Source organism: Manacus candei, unplaced genomic scaffold (genome assembly GCF_025592945.1).
Source record: "Manacus candei isolate 608988 ecotype Guabito, Panama unplaced genomic scaffold, ASM2559294v1 h1tg000057l, whole genome shotgun sequence".
NCBI lineage: Eukaryota > Metazoa > Chordata > Aves > Passeriformes > Pipridae > Manacus > Manacus candei.
The window spans coordinates 5939270-5953545 of NW_026138105.1; the positions used below are offsets into that span (position 1 = coordinate 5939270).

Consider the following 14276-nt stretch of genomic DNA (forward strand, 5'->3'; position numbering starts at 1 on the left):
GGCGGCGGCGGCGGCGGCGGCGGCGGGATCTACCCCGGCCCCGCTAGGAGGCGCCGCGCCCTGCGGCTGGTCCGGCGCGGGGATCCCTCCGCCGCGCCCCCGGCCGGGACTACTTCCCGTCCTGAGGGGCCGCCGCCGCCGGGGCGGGGGCGCGAGCGGCGCGGGGCACGTGACCGCGGGGGGGCGCGCACGTGACCGCGGGGCGGCCCCGGGAGCGCGCGCGGGCCTCGTGCGGCGGCGGCGGCGCCTCTGGGACCGCGCCCGCCCCGCCCCCGCCCCGGGCACCGACCCGGCCCGGCCCGAGGGACAGACCCCGCACCGCACCCCGCACCGCCCGCACCGCACCCCGCACCGCCCGCACCGCTGCTCCCGCCACTCCCGCCCGTCCCTCGCACCGGCCTCGAGGCGGCCCCGCGCCCGCCGTGCCCGCCCAGCGGAGGCGGTGAGGATGGTGAGGGGACCGGACCATCTCTGAGGGAGCTGGGGCTGTGCAGCCTCGAGGGGAGACACGGAGAGGGGACCCCATCCATGTGTGTCAGGGCCTGCAGGGAGGGGGCAGAGCATGGACCAGGCTCTGCTCGGGGGGCCCAGCAATGGGACACGAGGGACGGGCAGGAACTGATGCCCAGGAAGTTCCACCTGGACATGAGGAAGAATTTCTTCCCTGTGCAGTGATCGAGCACTGAACAGAGACCAGAGAGGGTGTGGAGTCTCCTCACTGGAGATGTTCCAGAACCATCTGGACACAATCCTGTGCCATGTGCTCTGGGATGGCCCTGCTGGAGCAGGACGTGGGACCAGGTGACCCCTGTGGGCCCTTCCAGCCTGACCCATCACGGGACGGCCGGGGCTGTACCGGGGAGGCCCCAGGCCGGGCTCAGCCTGAGGGAGGGAAGGAGGTGTTGGGTGAGTGACACCCATTGCCAAATGTGCCCTGGAGTGTGATGGGATTGGTCAGGGAATCCGGAGGGGCGTCAGAGGACATGTGTGATTTACACACTGCCAATCTCAGAAATCCAAATTCTCCATTTTTTGGATTAATTTCCTGAAGCCAAGGCAGCACCCAAAAGGCGTGTGTATCATGTTCCTGTGGGCCCTGTGCACACGTGCTCACACACACCTGTGCAGAGACACTGGACTTCACTTTTTAGAGCAGGAACATCTGGATCAGGACAAGACCCCACATGTAATTCTTCCTTGTGGAAGACCTATCTGCTCAAGACCTCTTCAACAATCGAAGCCGAGTTCTAATAGCACAGTAAAAAACCCTTCAGAAGTGAAAGGGAACGATGGTTTTTGATACTTCAGAAAGACACGGGCACTTGGAGGATGAAGTAAAGTGTAATCCTTCCATCCTGAGCTTTCAAACCCTTTCTGGTTCAGTGACACACTCGAGTTCAGCCTTACAATGCTAGAAAGGAAAGTCCACGTGTTTGAAGCATTACCTGAAGTGCAGAAGCAGAGAAAACTCGTCACCAATTCCTGAGACTTCGTATAACTCAAGGATCTCCTGCGTCTTCAAGTGGCTGATGTCCTGGCAGTGTGTACATGCTGTTTATCACAATTCACTTAAATAGCTTTTATGAAGAATTTAGTGACATGTTATTGTGTCTGGGAGGCTGCTTTGACACTTCCTCGTTCAGTGGGATGTAGAAATCCACTGCTTGTCACTGTCTGCAAGTGACACCATGGTTTCACTGGATGCTTCCATGGCATCTTCTCATCAGTGGATATAAGAGTCAGTAAGTCACTGAAGGAGTCTTTGTTCTACGTGGAAATGTAAATAAAAAAGTGGAAATACACAAAACTTACCTGCAAAACCAAAGCTGGTGCTCTGACATTAAAAGGGCTCCTGGAACTGAGGTACTTCCAAAGTTCCTCTGCAACACGTGTGAAGTACCTCTGGAGGAAGGAAAGCAAAGAAAGGTGGTTTGTTTTTCTGTGGCAACATCATTTTGCCTTCCAAGAGTGGATACTTTTTCTTTGATGGCTTCAATGTTGGAAAACATTTCTGAAACCTCATTAAGTCAGGACTGTGTTCAGAAACTCTCAACTTCGTGGCTGCTTGAGCCAGTCTGCACCAGCCTAAAGCACACAACCCCAAATTTAAGCACCTTCCTATTTCAACACTCTTTTATTTATGCTTTACCAGTGACCACTCTGGAGCCATCACTTAAAGCAAAGAAAATACAACAACTCCAGAAAAACAATCCACAGACCTTCTAATCTGAGGGTTGAATTTGAGAAAACAGGTGAGTGTCTGAAGGTTGGAGGAACTGAGTGTAGAAGAACATCAAAATGCAATTGGAAGTAGAAATTATATTTGATACATATTTAAGGGAATGAACACAACATGAAGATCTGTGCAAAGGATACAATTAGCACAAGCACAAACAATAGGAGTCCAGGCAGGAGGACTTTCTCCTTTTTTCTCCTGTGTGTGCAGAGTGAGGTGAACAAAATGAAGCAAAAGTTGATAGTAATAGTTTTAATATACTTTTTATATCACAGAAGTGGGTATTGTTTCTCACACTAGAAAAATCAGTAAAATCACAGCACTGTAGGAGACTAAACACTCACACCAGAGGGGAGACAATTAGCACTCCCAAGTTGAATAGGTTTAATTGCATTTGTGGTGGTGATTCAGGGCAGAATTGTGCTAGTTTAGGAGCAGTATTATGCTTATTTTTTATTCAAATACAAAATAATTAAGACAACTCTTGATGGCTTTACACATAATTAATTATATAATAAATACAAGTAAGTTAATCAGCGTTAAGATCACTGGCCTCACAATGCTCTTTAAGACCCACTAAGCCACCCACCTTCTGAGCTATGGCACTTCATCATCTGTCAGCATTCTCCAACCTTCTTCCATGAAGTTGGCTTTGGGAAAAATCACAAGGAAGGAACCAAATTTAGTCTGTAACAGGATAAAAGTAGGGAAGAACAATTCCTTGACACAGAGTACCCTCCTTTTCTACTTGTTTTTTCTAAGGATGCTCCTATTGAGCATGTCTGTGATTAGAGATGCTTAGGATAGATTTGCTTGGTTGGTTGGCATAACTTGAAAGCCCCTTAGTCAGACCAACAGGAAATTTATCTGTCATAAGTAGCAACTTAATTTCTCTTGGAAGCTGGTCAGTCAAGTATTCTCTCATTTGGGGGTGATGTGACAAACTACACTTTGGGAATACCTTACAAGTTGTCAGTGCTTTCAGAAGCATTCAGGTAGGATTTACTGCATGAGAGACATTGATTAGAACTAAAACATCAGAACTTCAGTCTTTCTGTCACTGATCACTTCCAAGCAGCTTGTCTTTTCCATGTCCCCTGCACTATGCAATAAGAAATGTCATTATTTTGACAGGATCCACCCATCAGAAGTGCTGCCATGTGCCTTCTTTGCAAGGCAGGCAGGATGGATCCTGGGCTAGAAGTGGGAGCTCTCCAGACACGCTGCAGTCACGACATGAGCTTCACATGTAGTGAGTAAATCTGGTTGATTCCTTCCTGGGGATCCCCCAGCACAGATGTAGTGGGACAAAAGAGCCTAAAGCATTCCCAGGGACTGCAGGAGCTCAGTCAACATCTTTCCTGCTCTGGAGCAAAAGCACAAGCATCCTTTAGTGCTCAGATCTTCCCCTTCCTGAGAGAGCACAGCATTTGAGGAGCTGTGTTAGAGAACCACCCTCGGCTTCCCCGGAAACAAGTTCTCAGCTGTGGTTTTGTCTGGGTTCACCTGCTGGGGTGTGACGTGTTTGCAAAAACTCAGAACAGGAAAGAAGCCAAACACAAGGTGGTGAAGGTGGTGTTTATTTATTATGATGCACCTTTGGTACCAGTTTGTTGAACAGTCAGTGTAACTACCCTTGCAGGGATAACACTCCATTTTATGCTCTTTGCCCTCTGCCGCTTTGTTGAAATCCCTCTCTCGGGCTGAGTTTTCAGATCTAATTTTGGATTAAAAGCTGCAATTTGGTCTTCTCTCTCCAGTTTCAATGTATTTCCTCCTGAACAGTAACAATCATAGTCTGTAAGAAAGTTACAAATTGCCACAAGGTCTGGAGAAATAAGATAAAATGTGGCAGGAACAGAGGAAGAGATGATGCTCATAAAGTTTCTGTGCTTTGCCAGTGGTTCCCTTGTTTACTCGTGTCTTCTGCAGCATGAAGTGGAGGTAATGTCATCAACAATGAAAAGTTTGATAAGGATTCCTCTCCTCTGCACATCCCCTGTTCCTGCTGCTCCCAGTATTACCATTTGCCTGCAGCTCTGGAATGCCAGCCCCTGAAATCTGTTGCTGAAGTCACCCATGTATTGAACTGAGCAGGCAATCTGTCATTTCATTCCTTTGTGCCAAGATTTCAATCCATGCTTATGCTTGGAATCCTGATAGACCCTTAAGTAAATATTATTGATTAGTCATCGTTATTTTTTACTGTTGATATGCAGGAGGTTGTGGAACCTTGCGGTTGGATTTCTACACAGTCCACTGGAAAATATGTTTGATTATTGTGTTTGTATTGGCAGCTGGGTACATCCTTATTGCAGCCTGAGATTAGAGCCTCATAAAGATTTCACAGAGAACCCAAACCAAAACAGAAGCCAGCTCTTTCCAACCTCAGATCAGACAAACCCTCACCCAAACAGGCAGGGATCTTGCTTTGGTCCTGGTTTCACATTCTCTTGGGCACATTAACCTCGGGTGTCTGAAGTGGTTTTGTCCCAGCTTCAGGATCCCAATGGTCTGGGTCAGAGGGATTGAACTGCTTGGCCTTGTGAATCACAGACCTAAATCTGCTCAGGGGAAACTGAAATGTGAGTTACCTTCTTCCCCCCTTCATTAAACATGCCCAACCAAATATATCCATGATATACACTGATTTGAGCCAGGAAGCAATTAAAGCTCCTGTTCTTGCCAAATGATTGAGTGCTTGCAGACACAGATTCCTGAGAAAGTATAACAGAGAAAGTGCATTAGCAAAGTATTTGTGCCTTCATAGGAAATGAATATGGATGTAATTAAGAAAAGCTGATTTATGTAGAACTGTAAAACCAGGGACATAAAATGAAAAATTCTCTGTAAACGTCAAGTCAGTGTTTCGTGGTGGCCAAAACAAGGCAAGTGGAGAATTGCAATGGTATTAAGAAAGGAACTGAGAATTAAAATGCCACTGTATAAATCCCTAGTACATGAATATTTAAGACATTGTATGGAGTTCTAAGCACCTGAACTCTAAAGATCATAGAACTGCTGTTCTACTACAGTCTGCTAGTAACACTTGGAGAATGGCAAGTGTAGTGTGGCTTCTCTGGGGACATGAAAAAGGCAAGACTGAGTATGATGAGAGGATAAGCAGGGTCTGTAAAGTAAGAGGAAAGGGAAAATGGGAACAAGAATAGGGAACATAGAATCACAAAATGGTTTGGGTTGGAAGCAACCTAAAGTTCATTTAATCCCACCCCATGCCATGGGCAGGGACACCTTCCACTAGCCCAGGTTGCTCCAAGCCCTGTCCAACCTGGCCTGGGACACTTCCAGGGATGGGGCAGCCACAGCTTCTCTGGGCAACCTGTGCCAGGGCCTCCCCACCCTCACAGCCAAGAGTTCCTTCCCAGTATCCCATCTAACCTGCCCTCTGGCAGTGGGAAGCCATTCCCCTTTTCCTATCACTGTGTGCCCTTGTCCCCAGTCCCTCTCCAGCTCTCTCAGAGCCCCTTTAGGCCCTGGAAGGGGCTCTCAGGTCTCCCCAGAGCCTTCTCTTCTCCAGGTGAACCCCCCCAGCTCTCCCAGCCTGGCTCCAGCCCTTGGAGCATCTCCATGTCCTCCTCTGGACTCGCTCCAGCAGCTCCACGTCCTTCTGCTGTTGTTCCCCAATTTGCATTCTAGCAAATGATCAGCATTTTGTAAATTTAAAGAAACATCTAAACCCTCACTATTTAGTCATTAAAAACTTTGTACCTGTTTTCAACTTAAAATATTGGGGCTTGCCATGAAACCTCCAAACGAAACATAAATAGATGAAACCTCTTATTGGAGATTCAGTGCCCCTGTGGACCCAGAGACATAACTCTGCACATATTATTAGATCTGATTAGCCTGCACCAAATTAAATTATATATATTTGGAAAAAATTACAGGCAAATGTCACAAAATGTACAGTCCAGTCACTGTGATCCAGTTACATGAAGATTCGAAAACTTGCAGCTACATTTTTTGTTATTTATTATTTTTAAGCAAATGAAATATGAAACATTTGCTCTGAATAGTCAGAAAAGGAGAAACTGAATCTGTGCAACTCCACTAAAGAACAAAGGAAGAGCTCTAAAGCAGCCCACTAGGAAATAATCTTTGTTTTAAAGTTTTACTTATTTTTATCAATGTGATAAAAGACTATCTGAAATATGAATTTATCATTTATCTACAGACTTTCTAAATTTATTTTTCAAATAGTAACAACTGTATCTGATGTGCTAAAGGAATGCAGACACACACAAGCATTTTCAAGACATTTGTTGCTTCTCCTCTCCTACCATTAATTTTCTGATACAGGTACCCACAGAAAAATCCTCCCCTGCCCCCTACAAAAGGACATCATTTTTCATATCTATAAAGCCCTTATCAGAATAATGTCACCCTCCTCCCCAATGCACATTTGATTGCAAGGGCTTTGGAATTTCTGAGTTCTGGCTCTATCAAACCATGAAAAAAACTAGTATTGCTCCATTTGTGTTTCCTTCCACAGGATCTGGAGCAAATACAGACTTTAGATTGCAATTTGTTATTTGACAAAAGAAAAAAAAATCTCAAATATCTTCATTGTGGTGAACTGGGTCTTCTGTTACCCTGAACTTTGTGAGGTGCCAGGCTCCTGTTGTACAGACTCCAAAACTATTTAGTTTCTAAAGGAGGTAAGAAAAGGGACTCATCTGCTTCTGGACCAACACATAGAATACAAAATTATTCCACATACAATTCTCTTTCTTATCCAAAGAATATTCCTTCTTTCCAGTCTAGGAACAAATCACTGTACTCTGTATTAACTCTTAAACTACACCAGGTGTTATCAGATCTGTAGAAACATGTAGCTGCTTTAAGACACGTGCTGAGGAAAGAAAGGACATTAATTTAAAGGACATTCATTTAAATTAATATCTACAAACCACAGAACAAAGATAAGAAATTCCATTGGGTTGTTTTTTTTTCTGTCCTTGCTTGTCTTTATTTCAAAATCCTCATTAGCTTCTGCTGAATAGTGATTCATTTCCAAATGCAAAGGATCATTGAGCTTTGTGTTCTTTATTAAGACTTGGTTGTTTTTACAAAAATAGAAAATCATTAGCCTTTATTAGTTTTTAGTTTAACGTACAGTTAATTTCTTTTGGAAGGAGCATTCTGGGAGACAGTGGATTTAGTTTACTGTTGGTGGTTTGTTTAATTGGTAGCTTATAGCAGGTCTTCTGGTCACCACACAGATTATCAAGCTTCTGCTGCTATATAATAAAAACTACACAGATGTCAGAAAATGTTTGACTAAAAAAGTCAATTTAGGACAAACCATCACGTTGTGGCAAACAAGGTCAAGAGCCCCTTTAGGAAGGAGACTATTTCATTGCCTCCCAGTTTGGATTCTCCATAGACACGGTCCACAAATGAAATAGGAACCTGTTGAAACAAGCAGAACTATTTTTAAGGTTCAAAACCTATATAATCAGAGATTCTCTACACAAAAGAATGGCCTTTGAACTACAGCATTTTCAGACATGGGAACAAGGCAAGCACCGGACCAGCTTCCTTCGTGTCTGTTCTTCCCAGTGGCTGAGGAGCATGAAATTATTTGGTTTATCACCTTTAAAGATGATCCCAAGACATTACTTGGTGGCTGGGTGGTAGGTAGTCAGAACAGCCTCAGTGTTTTAAGCCTGAGGGCTTAAAATCAACCTCCAGCACTTTCCTTGTTAATTCAGTACCTCTGAGTCAGTGCCCCAGGAAGCACAAATCTCCCACCACCATGGAACAGCTCAGGCCTCACCCCTGGCTGGGAGATGACTTCTGAATATGAAGAACTTTGTAAAATTGTATACAGCTAAAGGAGTGGCAACAGGAAGAGGGAGGGATCTCAGAATCTTATCAGCCAGGGGAATAAGGAACTGGAAATTCAGATCTGGTATTCACCTGGCAAAGTTGGAAAAGTAGAGTTCTGCACATGTAATTTCTTTATATTAGTTTGAAAATCTTGGCTGCTTCTTAGGAGCACACGAAATTCAGTAATCTGTGTGTCCCTTTACACAAAAGCACAAGATCCCTATCAGACTTGTCCTGTACCTCTCCAATGGTGTATCCCAACTGCCTGGCCCGAACAATCATCTCCATCTGGAAGACGTAGCCTTTAGAAACACATTTCTCCATGAGTTTCTGTAAGACTTCTTTTCTGTACAACCTGTAAACAGTTACAAAGAAAATGAGACCTGAAGCACAATTTTCTGAAGTTTGGAAATCAAGGCAGTGTGTGGGAATCTCAACTGCAATCCCTCACTCATCTCATTACTATTTATAAAATCTTTAACATAGGAGCAGCAGTTCTTGCAATCTAGTCCACTATTTCTTCCACCTTTCCCAAACAGATTTCACAGCCCTCAGTAAAGAAGGGCTGTTCTTATTCCAGTTCCTTGTTCAGCAATTTCTTAATTTCCAATGAACTTTATTAATTGCAAACCAGAGCCATACCTGAAACTCCCTGTGAGGTCTGATGCTCCTGGTCTCAGCAAAACCTGAGTCAGAAAATTGGCACCACGGCTGGGAAAGAAAATGTGAATGTCAGAGTTGCCCAGCACACAATTCCCAAAGACCAAGTAGAATTTCTAAAAAATAGAACCACACAATTTGCCAGTGGTGCACACTTGCAGTATTTAAGGTGATTTTGCAGTTCCCAGCAGGTACAGCAGTTCTGCTGACTAAAGACTCAGTTCAGCTCACACGGATGGAGTGTTTGTAATTATTGTTTATAAATAACAATTTTAACTGTAAATATCTGAAAAATACCAACCTGATTAATTTTCTTCTCAAATCCCAGCCATACACCCCTCCATTTCCTTTATATCTTGTTCCAGATACGATATCAAAATTGCCTTCTTTCTGCTTTCTATAAACAATTAGTTTTATCAGGAAAACAGGAGGAATATTTCAAAGTACAAATTTCAAAGTAAGAACAATCACTCTTTTAGTACAAAATGTGAAGTTCACAAACTTTAAAATAAGTAAGTAGAGAAGAGAGGAAAGCAGTAATTAGGGTGGTTATAAGCATTATTTAGACACTTGTTAATTGTTTTCTTAAAAAGAGCTACTTCAGGGAATCTTATAATTACCTTTTACCCACTATGGCACAGAATTTCACACAGGAGTTCATAAATAATTTATAAAGATCAACTTGCATTTTCATATTACAATTGGCACCTACCTGAGAAACTCTGGAATAAATTTTGGCTGAAATAGAAGGAAAACAGATCAGAAAAGACAAAAGGGTGGGAGTAAAATAAAACCAACCAATGAAAGTTTAATTCTAACAGACTAAGTCCACGGTACATGAAATACAGACTTACATGGTGAGAGAGGTCAGCATCCATAATGACAATGAAATTCCCAGTGGCATGCTTCATTCCATGAATGTAAGCAGTGCCTGGTGAAAACAGCACAGAAATATTTCCCTCACTACTTTAACATGTGCAATCTTCCAGCCATGTGCAGTCTTCCCTTCATTTTCTAAAATCTCCGCTAGAAAACAATCAAGTAAAAACCCCTAAATTATTTTAAATAACATGTTAGAGGACAAACATTAAAATTCTTATTCCTTTTCCCGATGATTTCAGCCCTGGATTTTATAAACATAAACACTGGCAAGTCCCACTGCACCAGAAATGCACAAAGAAACTTGACTGCAGAAGTGGGTCACTATCTGCAATCTCATTTACAAAACCACTACAGGCACTAAAACTAGAATAGGACTCGGGCTCCAAATATCACTGACAGTTCAAACCCTCATTCTGCGCTCAGGGAAGGAGGGTGGGAAGGAAAGGAGCAGGTATGAAGTTGTGGGAAACATTTTATAAACACACTGGGATTTTTATGTGTACATTTTTAACCTTGTTTGCTTGCAAACAACTTGATGAAAACAATACATTTCTGCTTTTGGGCTTTACTGTGATTTTTTTCTGGGCCTTTATGCACTAGATCAATCAAAGTACACAGCAAATTTTTTATATTACTAAATTAGAGTTAATAAGGACTTACCCAGGCCCAGCTTTCTTGGTCTGGGTCTCAGAAGCTGCAGAAAATATAAAAGACACATATATTACTTGAAGCACAGTTTTTAATTCGTTTTAGTGACACCTTAAAAGTTGCTGTTTTCAAGGTATAAAAATATTTTAAAGTTTACTTTTCATTTTTAGGGAAAAAAAATTACAGAACACGCAACTCACAATTTTATCTGATCCGTATATTTTTTCCAATTGCTCAGCGATTTCCTGTGTCCCATCTGGGCTTCCGTCATCAATGATGATAATTTCAAAATCGATTCCACTGAAACGAGAATTATTTTTCAGTGAACAAACGAAAACCCCGTTTCCCTCCCTAAATCCCTGTGAAGGGCGGGAAGCTGAGAACCAGAGCAGTGATTCTGTGGGGTCAGAGCCGCGCTGTGGGTGAGTTGGGCTCTGCTCCCAAGGAGGGAGGTACAGGACAAGAGGGAACAGCCTCAAGCTGTGCCAGGGGAGGTCCAGGTTGGACATCAGGAGGGATTCCTTCACGGAAAGGGTGGTCAGGCACTGGAAGGGGCTGCCCAGGGAGGTTTGGAGTGCCCATCCCTGGAGGTGTCCACGGAACCACCGGACGTGGCACTCAGTGCTCTGGGCTGGGGGACAAGGTGGGGATCGGGCACAGATTCGAATCGACGGTCTGGGAGGGCTTTTCCAACCTCAGTGATTCTGGAATTCTGCAATTCTGAAGTTCACTCCGGGTTCGGACGATGTTCCTGCTCTCCTTACCTGTGCCGTCCCCGTGTCGGTGTCACGGCCGGTGACCTACAGACACCCCGGCCCTACAGACACCGCTGTCCCTGCTCGCCCCGCCCGCCGCCACACCGGGGGTGTAGCCCGGCCCCGCCGCCCGCCAGCCCGTACCTGTCTCGGAAGGTGCGCACCAGCAGCCAGACGACGAGCGGCAGGTTGTCCCGCTCGTTGTAGGTGGGCAGCAGCACCGACAGGCGCTCGGGGCGCGGCGCCGCCATGTCGGCAGTGACGCGGGGCCGGAAGCGCCGCCGCGCCGGGCGGGGCGGGAGGAGGAAGCGGCGCGGCCATGGCGGGCGCGGGGGCGGCGCGGCTGCGGGCCGAGATCCGCCGGCGGGAGCGGGAGCTGCGCGGGCTGCGGGACCGCCTGCAGGCTGAGCTGGCGCGGGGGGACACTGCCGAGCAGCAGCAGGACGAGGAGGAGGAGGATGGAGCCCGCGGGCCGCGGGAGCGGCTGGCGGCCGAGGTGTCTCTGGGGGATGCCGAGCAGGAGGAGGATGGAGACCGCGGGCTGCGGGACCTGCTGGCGCGGGGGGACGCGGGCAGCGCCGAGGACGATGATGGTGACGATGATGATGATGCGGAGGGGGCCGGCGCCTTCCCTGCCGAGCTGCCCCCGCTGCCGCCCCGCGCGGCGCTGAGCGCGGCCGAGATCGCGCGGTACAGCCGGCAGCTGCTGCTGCCCGAGCTCGGCGTGCGCGGCCAGCTGCGCCTGGCGCGGAGCGCCGTGCTCGTGGTGGGCTGCGGCGGGCTCGGCTGTCCCCTGGCGCAGTACCTGGCCGCGGCGGGCGTGGGCCGCCTGGGGCTGCTGGACCACGACGTGGTGGAGACCAGCAACCTGCACCGGCAGGTGCTGCACGGGGAGGCGCGGCGGGGCCGGCCCAAGGCGGCCTCGGCGGCCGCGGCGCTGCGGCGGCTGAACTCGGCGGTGCAGTACGTGCCCTACTGCGGGGCGCTGAGCCCGCGCTCCGCGCTGCGCCTCGTGCGACAGTACGACATTGTCGCCGACTGCTCCGACAACGCGCCCACGCGGTACCTGGTGAACGACGCGTGTGTGCTGGCGGGGAAGCCGCTGGTGTCCGGCAGCGCCCTGCGCCTCGAGGGGCAGCTCGTCGTGTACAACTACCGCGGGGGGCCCTGCTACCGGTGCCTGTTCCCCGAGCCGCCCCCGCCCCACACCGTGACCAGCTGCGCCGACGGGGGCGTGCTGGGGGTCGTGCCCGGCATCATCGGCTGCATCCAGGCCCTGGAAGTGCTCAAGATCGCCTCGGGAATGGGCTCCTCCTTTAACCAGTTCATGCTCGTGTTCGACGCCCTCGAGGGGAGGTTTCGCAACATCAAGCTGAGACCAAAGAAACCGGACTGTGCCGTGTGCGGGGACAGCCCCACCGTCACCTGCCTGCAGGATTACGAAGCGTTCTGTGGGTCTTCTGCCACCGACAAGTGTAGGACTCTGCATCTGCTGCCCAGCGAGGACAGGATCTCGGTAGAGCAGTACAAGAAGGTGCTGGATGACAAAGTCCCTCACCTGCTGCTGGATGTCCGGCCGCGGGTGGAGGTGGATATCTGCCGCCTGGAACACGCCGTCCACATCCCGCTGAGCAAACTGGAAGAGAAGGATGAAGAACAGCTGGAGTACTTGGAAAAAAGAATTCGCGAAGAAAAGCAGAGAACTAATGACCAAGCATCTCTTCCTGTGTATGTTGTTTGCAAATTGGGAAATGATTCCCAGAAGGCTGTAAAAATCCTGCAGGAGCTACCTGCCAAAGAATCTGGTTCTCTGTTAGCAAAGGATATTAAAGGGGGGCTCATGGCTTGGGCCACTAAAATTGATCCAACATTCCCTCAGTATTAGAAATTTATGGGGAAAAAACCCACATGTTTTCCTAGTAGGTTCCATAGGTTTTCATCTTCTCTGTCTAATGACTATATTTCATGTTAAAAACAGAAATACCATGTTGCTTATGTTACTTTCTTTTCCAAAAACACTATGTATTTTTCTAGGTGTTTGATTGTTTTTATAAAGATGTGAATCTGTCCATGGGAATGGAAGAGAAATGTGTTTCTTGGTTATGATTTAATAGTAAAGACTTGGTATAACCACGGAATTGTGCATATAATGATTGAGAATGGCTCCTGATTATTAATTGTAACCTGAAAATGACAAAGCTTAGGGATCATGTTTTTACTCAATCTCCAAAATCCTTTAGAGATGGAAACAGTGCATGAAGCAATTTAAAAAAAAACAACTGTTAATCTCTAGCTGATCTGTAGCAGTACTAATCTGTCACAGGGAATTGCCAAGGCAGCATTGATGAGACCATTGTGGTCAACATCTTTTAGTTCTCTGTAGGAAACTTGTGTATTTGTGGCAGAGAACAGCGCCTACAGCGAGGGGGTTCTGCTAAGAACTTCCAGAGCCAGCCATCCCCACTTGTGGGCCGACAAAAAAGTGGATTCTCCAATTTGAATAGAGAAACTGAGATTGACTGTTAATAAGGTGTAAGTCTGACCCCAGAAAGTTTGTAAAACAGACGGAAAATGCTTTTGTCAGTGCTTAGATTCCAGAGGTTGAGAGATAAGGGGTGGGAGGGGAGAAGAAAATATGCATATTTATCCTCCCTCCTGCAAGGACAAAGACCTATTTCTTAAGTTTTCTCTCTGTTTGGCAATTGTATGTCCATGTTTATTTTATTGGCTTGCTGGCATGGAGAGCTCTGCACATCTGAGAAGTATCTGTAGTTGAACTGAATGAAAAGAAAGAGAAATAAATAGCTTCTCAACAGAGCTGCCTGAGGCCTCATCACTTCAGCATAGTAATTATCTCCTTATATTAATTAAGGTATGGATTTCTTTACTTCCCAAGGAGGAAAAAAACACCTGTCACGACTTAATCTTCACATCGTACCAGGGGGAGAAAAAGAGAAAAAGAATAGTGCCATTATAATTAGTAGTTGAAAAGGTATATTTTAGTAAAGTAAATTTGAGAACAACCACACTCCTGCTTTATTATAAGATGCCATGGTTCTGGCAATGACAGTCTTGTGAAGGAAACAGGGATGTGATTTTATGAACAAAGTTGTATCTCACAGTTTAGAGGACAATGAAAGTGTGGGAGGACATGACTTATAAACTAAGTTTTAGTGTTTGTGGATGTGCTTTTCAGGTGGACAGTGGAGGCTCAGCTCAGTCAGAATGTTTAGGTCCTGGTA

General features: G+C 46.6%; 2 protein-coding genes across 3 annotated transcripts; one reads left to right on the top strand and one right to left on the bottom strand.

The window, feature by feature from the left end:
• Positions 1 to 7282: 7282 nt before the first annotated feature.
• DPM1 (dolichyl-phosphate mannosyltransferase subunit 1, catalytic) lies at positions 7283 to 11335 on the bottom strand. Of its 2 annotated transcripts, XM_051802821.1 has the most exons (9): positions 11179 to 11335; positions 10480 to 10579; positions 10292 to 10325; positions 9604 to 9680; positions 9462 to 9487; positions 9051 to 9146; positions 8732 to 8800; positions 8330 to 8444; positions 7283 to 7669 (listed from the first exon to the last, which is right to left on the bottom strand). In XM_051802821.1, exons 1-9 carry the CDS (start codon positions 11283 to 11285, stop codon positions 7565 to 7567), a joined length of 729 nt encoding a protein of 242 aa, XP_051658781.1. In that variant the 5' UTR covers positions 11286 to 11335; the 3' UTR covers positions 7283 to 7564. The 2 variants fall into 2 exon arrangements, with proteins under 2 accessions (XP_051658781.1, XP_051658782.1); XM_051802822.1 differs by lacking the exon at positions 9051 to 9146.
• MOCS3 (molybdenum cofactor synthesis 3) lies at positions 11265 to 13849 on the top strand. The gene has a single exon (XM_051802788.1). The coding sequence runs from the start codon at positions 11354 to 11356 to the stop codon at positions 12917 to 12919; it is 1566 nt and encodes a 521-aa protein (XP_051658748.1). The 5' UTR covers positions 11265 to 11353; the 3' UTR covers positions 12920 to 13849.
• The last annotated feature ends 427 nt before the right edge of the window (positions 13850 to 14276 follow it).

Coding starts and splice junctions, on each gene's coding strand:
- DPM1 (XM_051802821.1), bottom strand. CDS start 11,285: ATGGCGGCGCCGCGCCCCGAGCGCCTGTCGGTGCTGCTGCCCACCTAC. Junction 8,801..9,050: donor TTGAGAAGAAAATTAATCAG/GTTGGTATTTTT, acceptor TTTCTTTCCCAG/CCGTGGTGCCAATTTTCTGA. Junction 8,445..8,731: donor GACCTCACAGGGAGTTTCAG/GTATGGCTCTGG, acceptor AACTGTTTACAG/GTTGTACAGAAAAGAAGTCT.
- MOCS3 (XM_051802788.1), top strand. CDS start 11,354: ATGGCGGGCGCGGGGGCGGCGCGGCTGCGGGCCGAGATCCGCCGGCGG.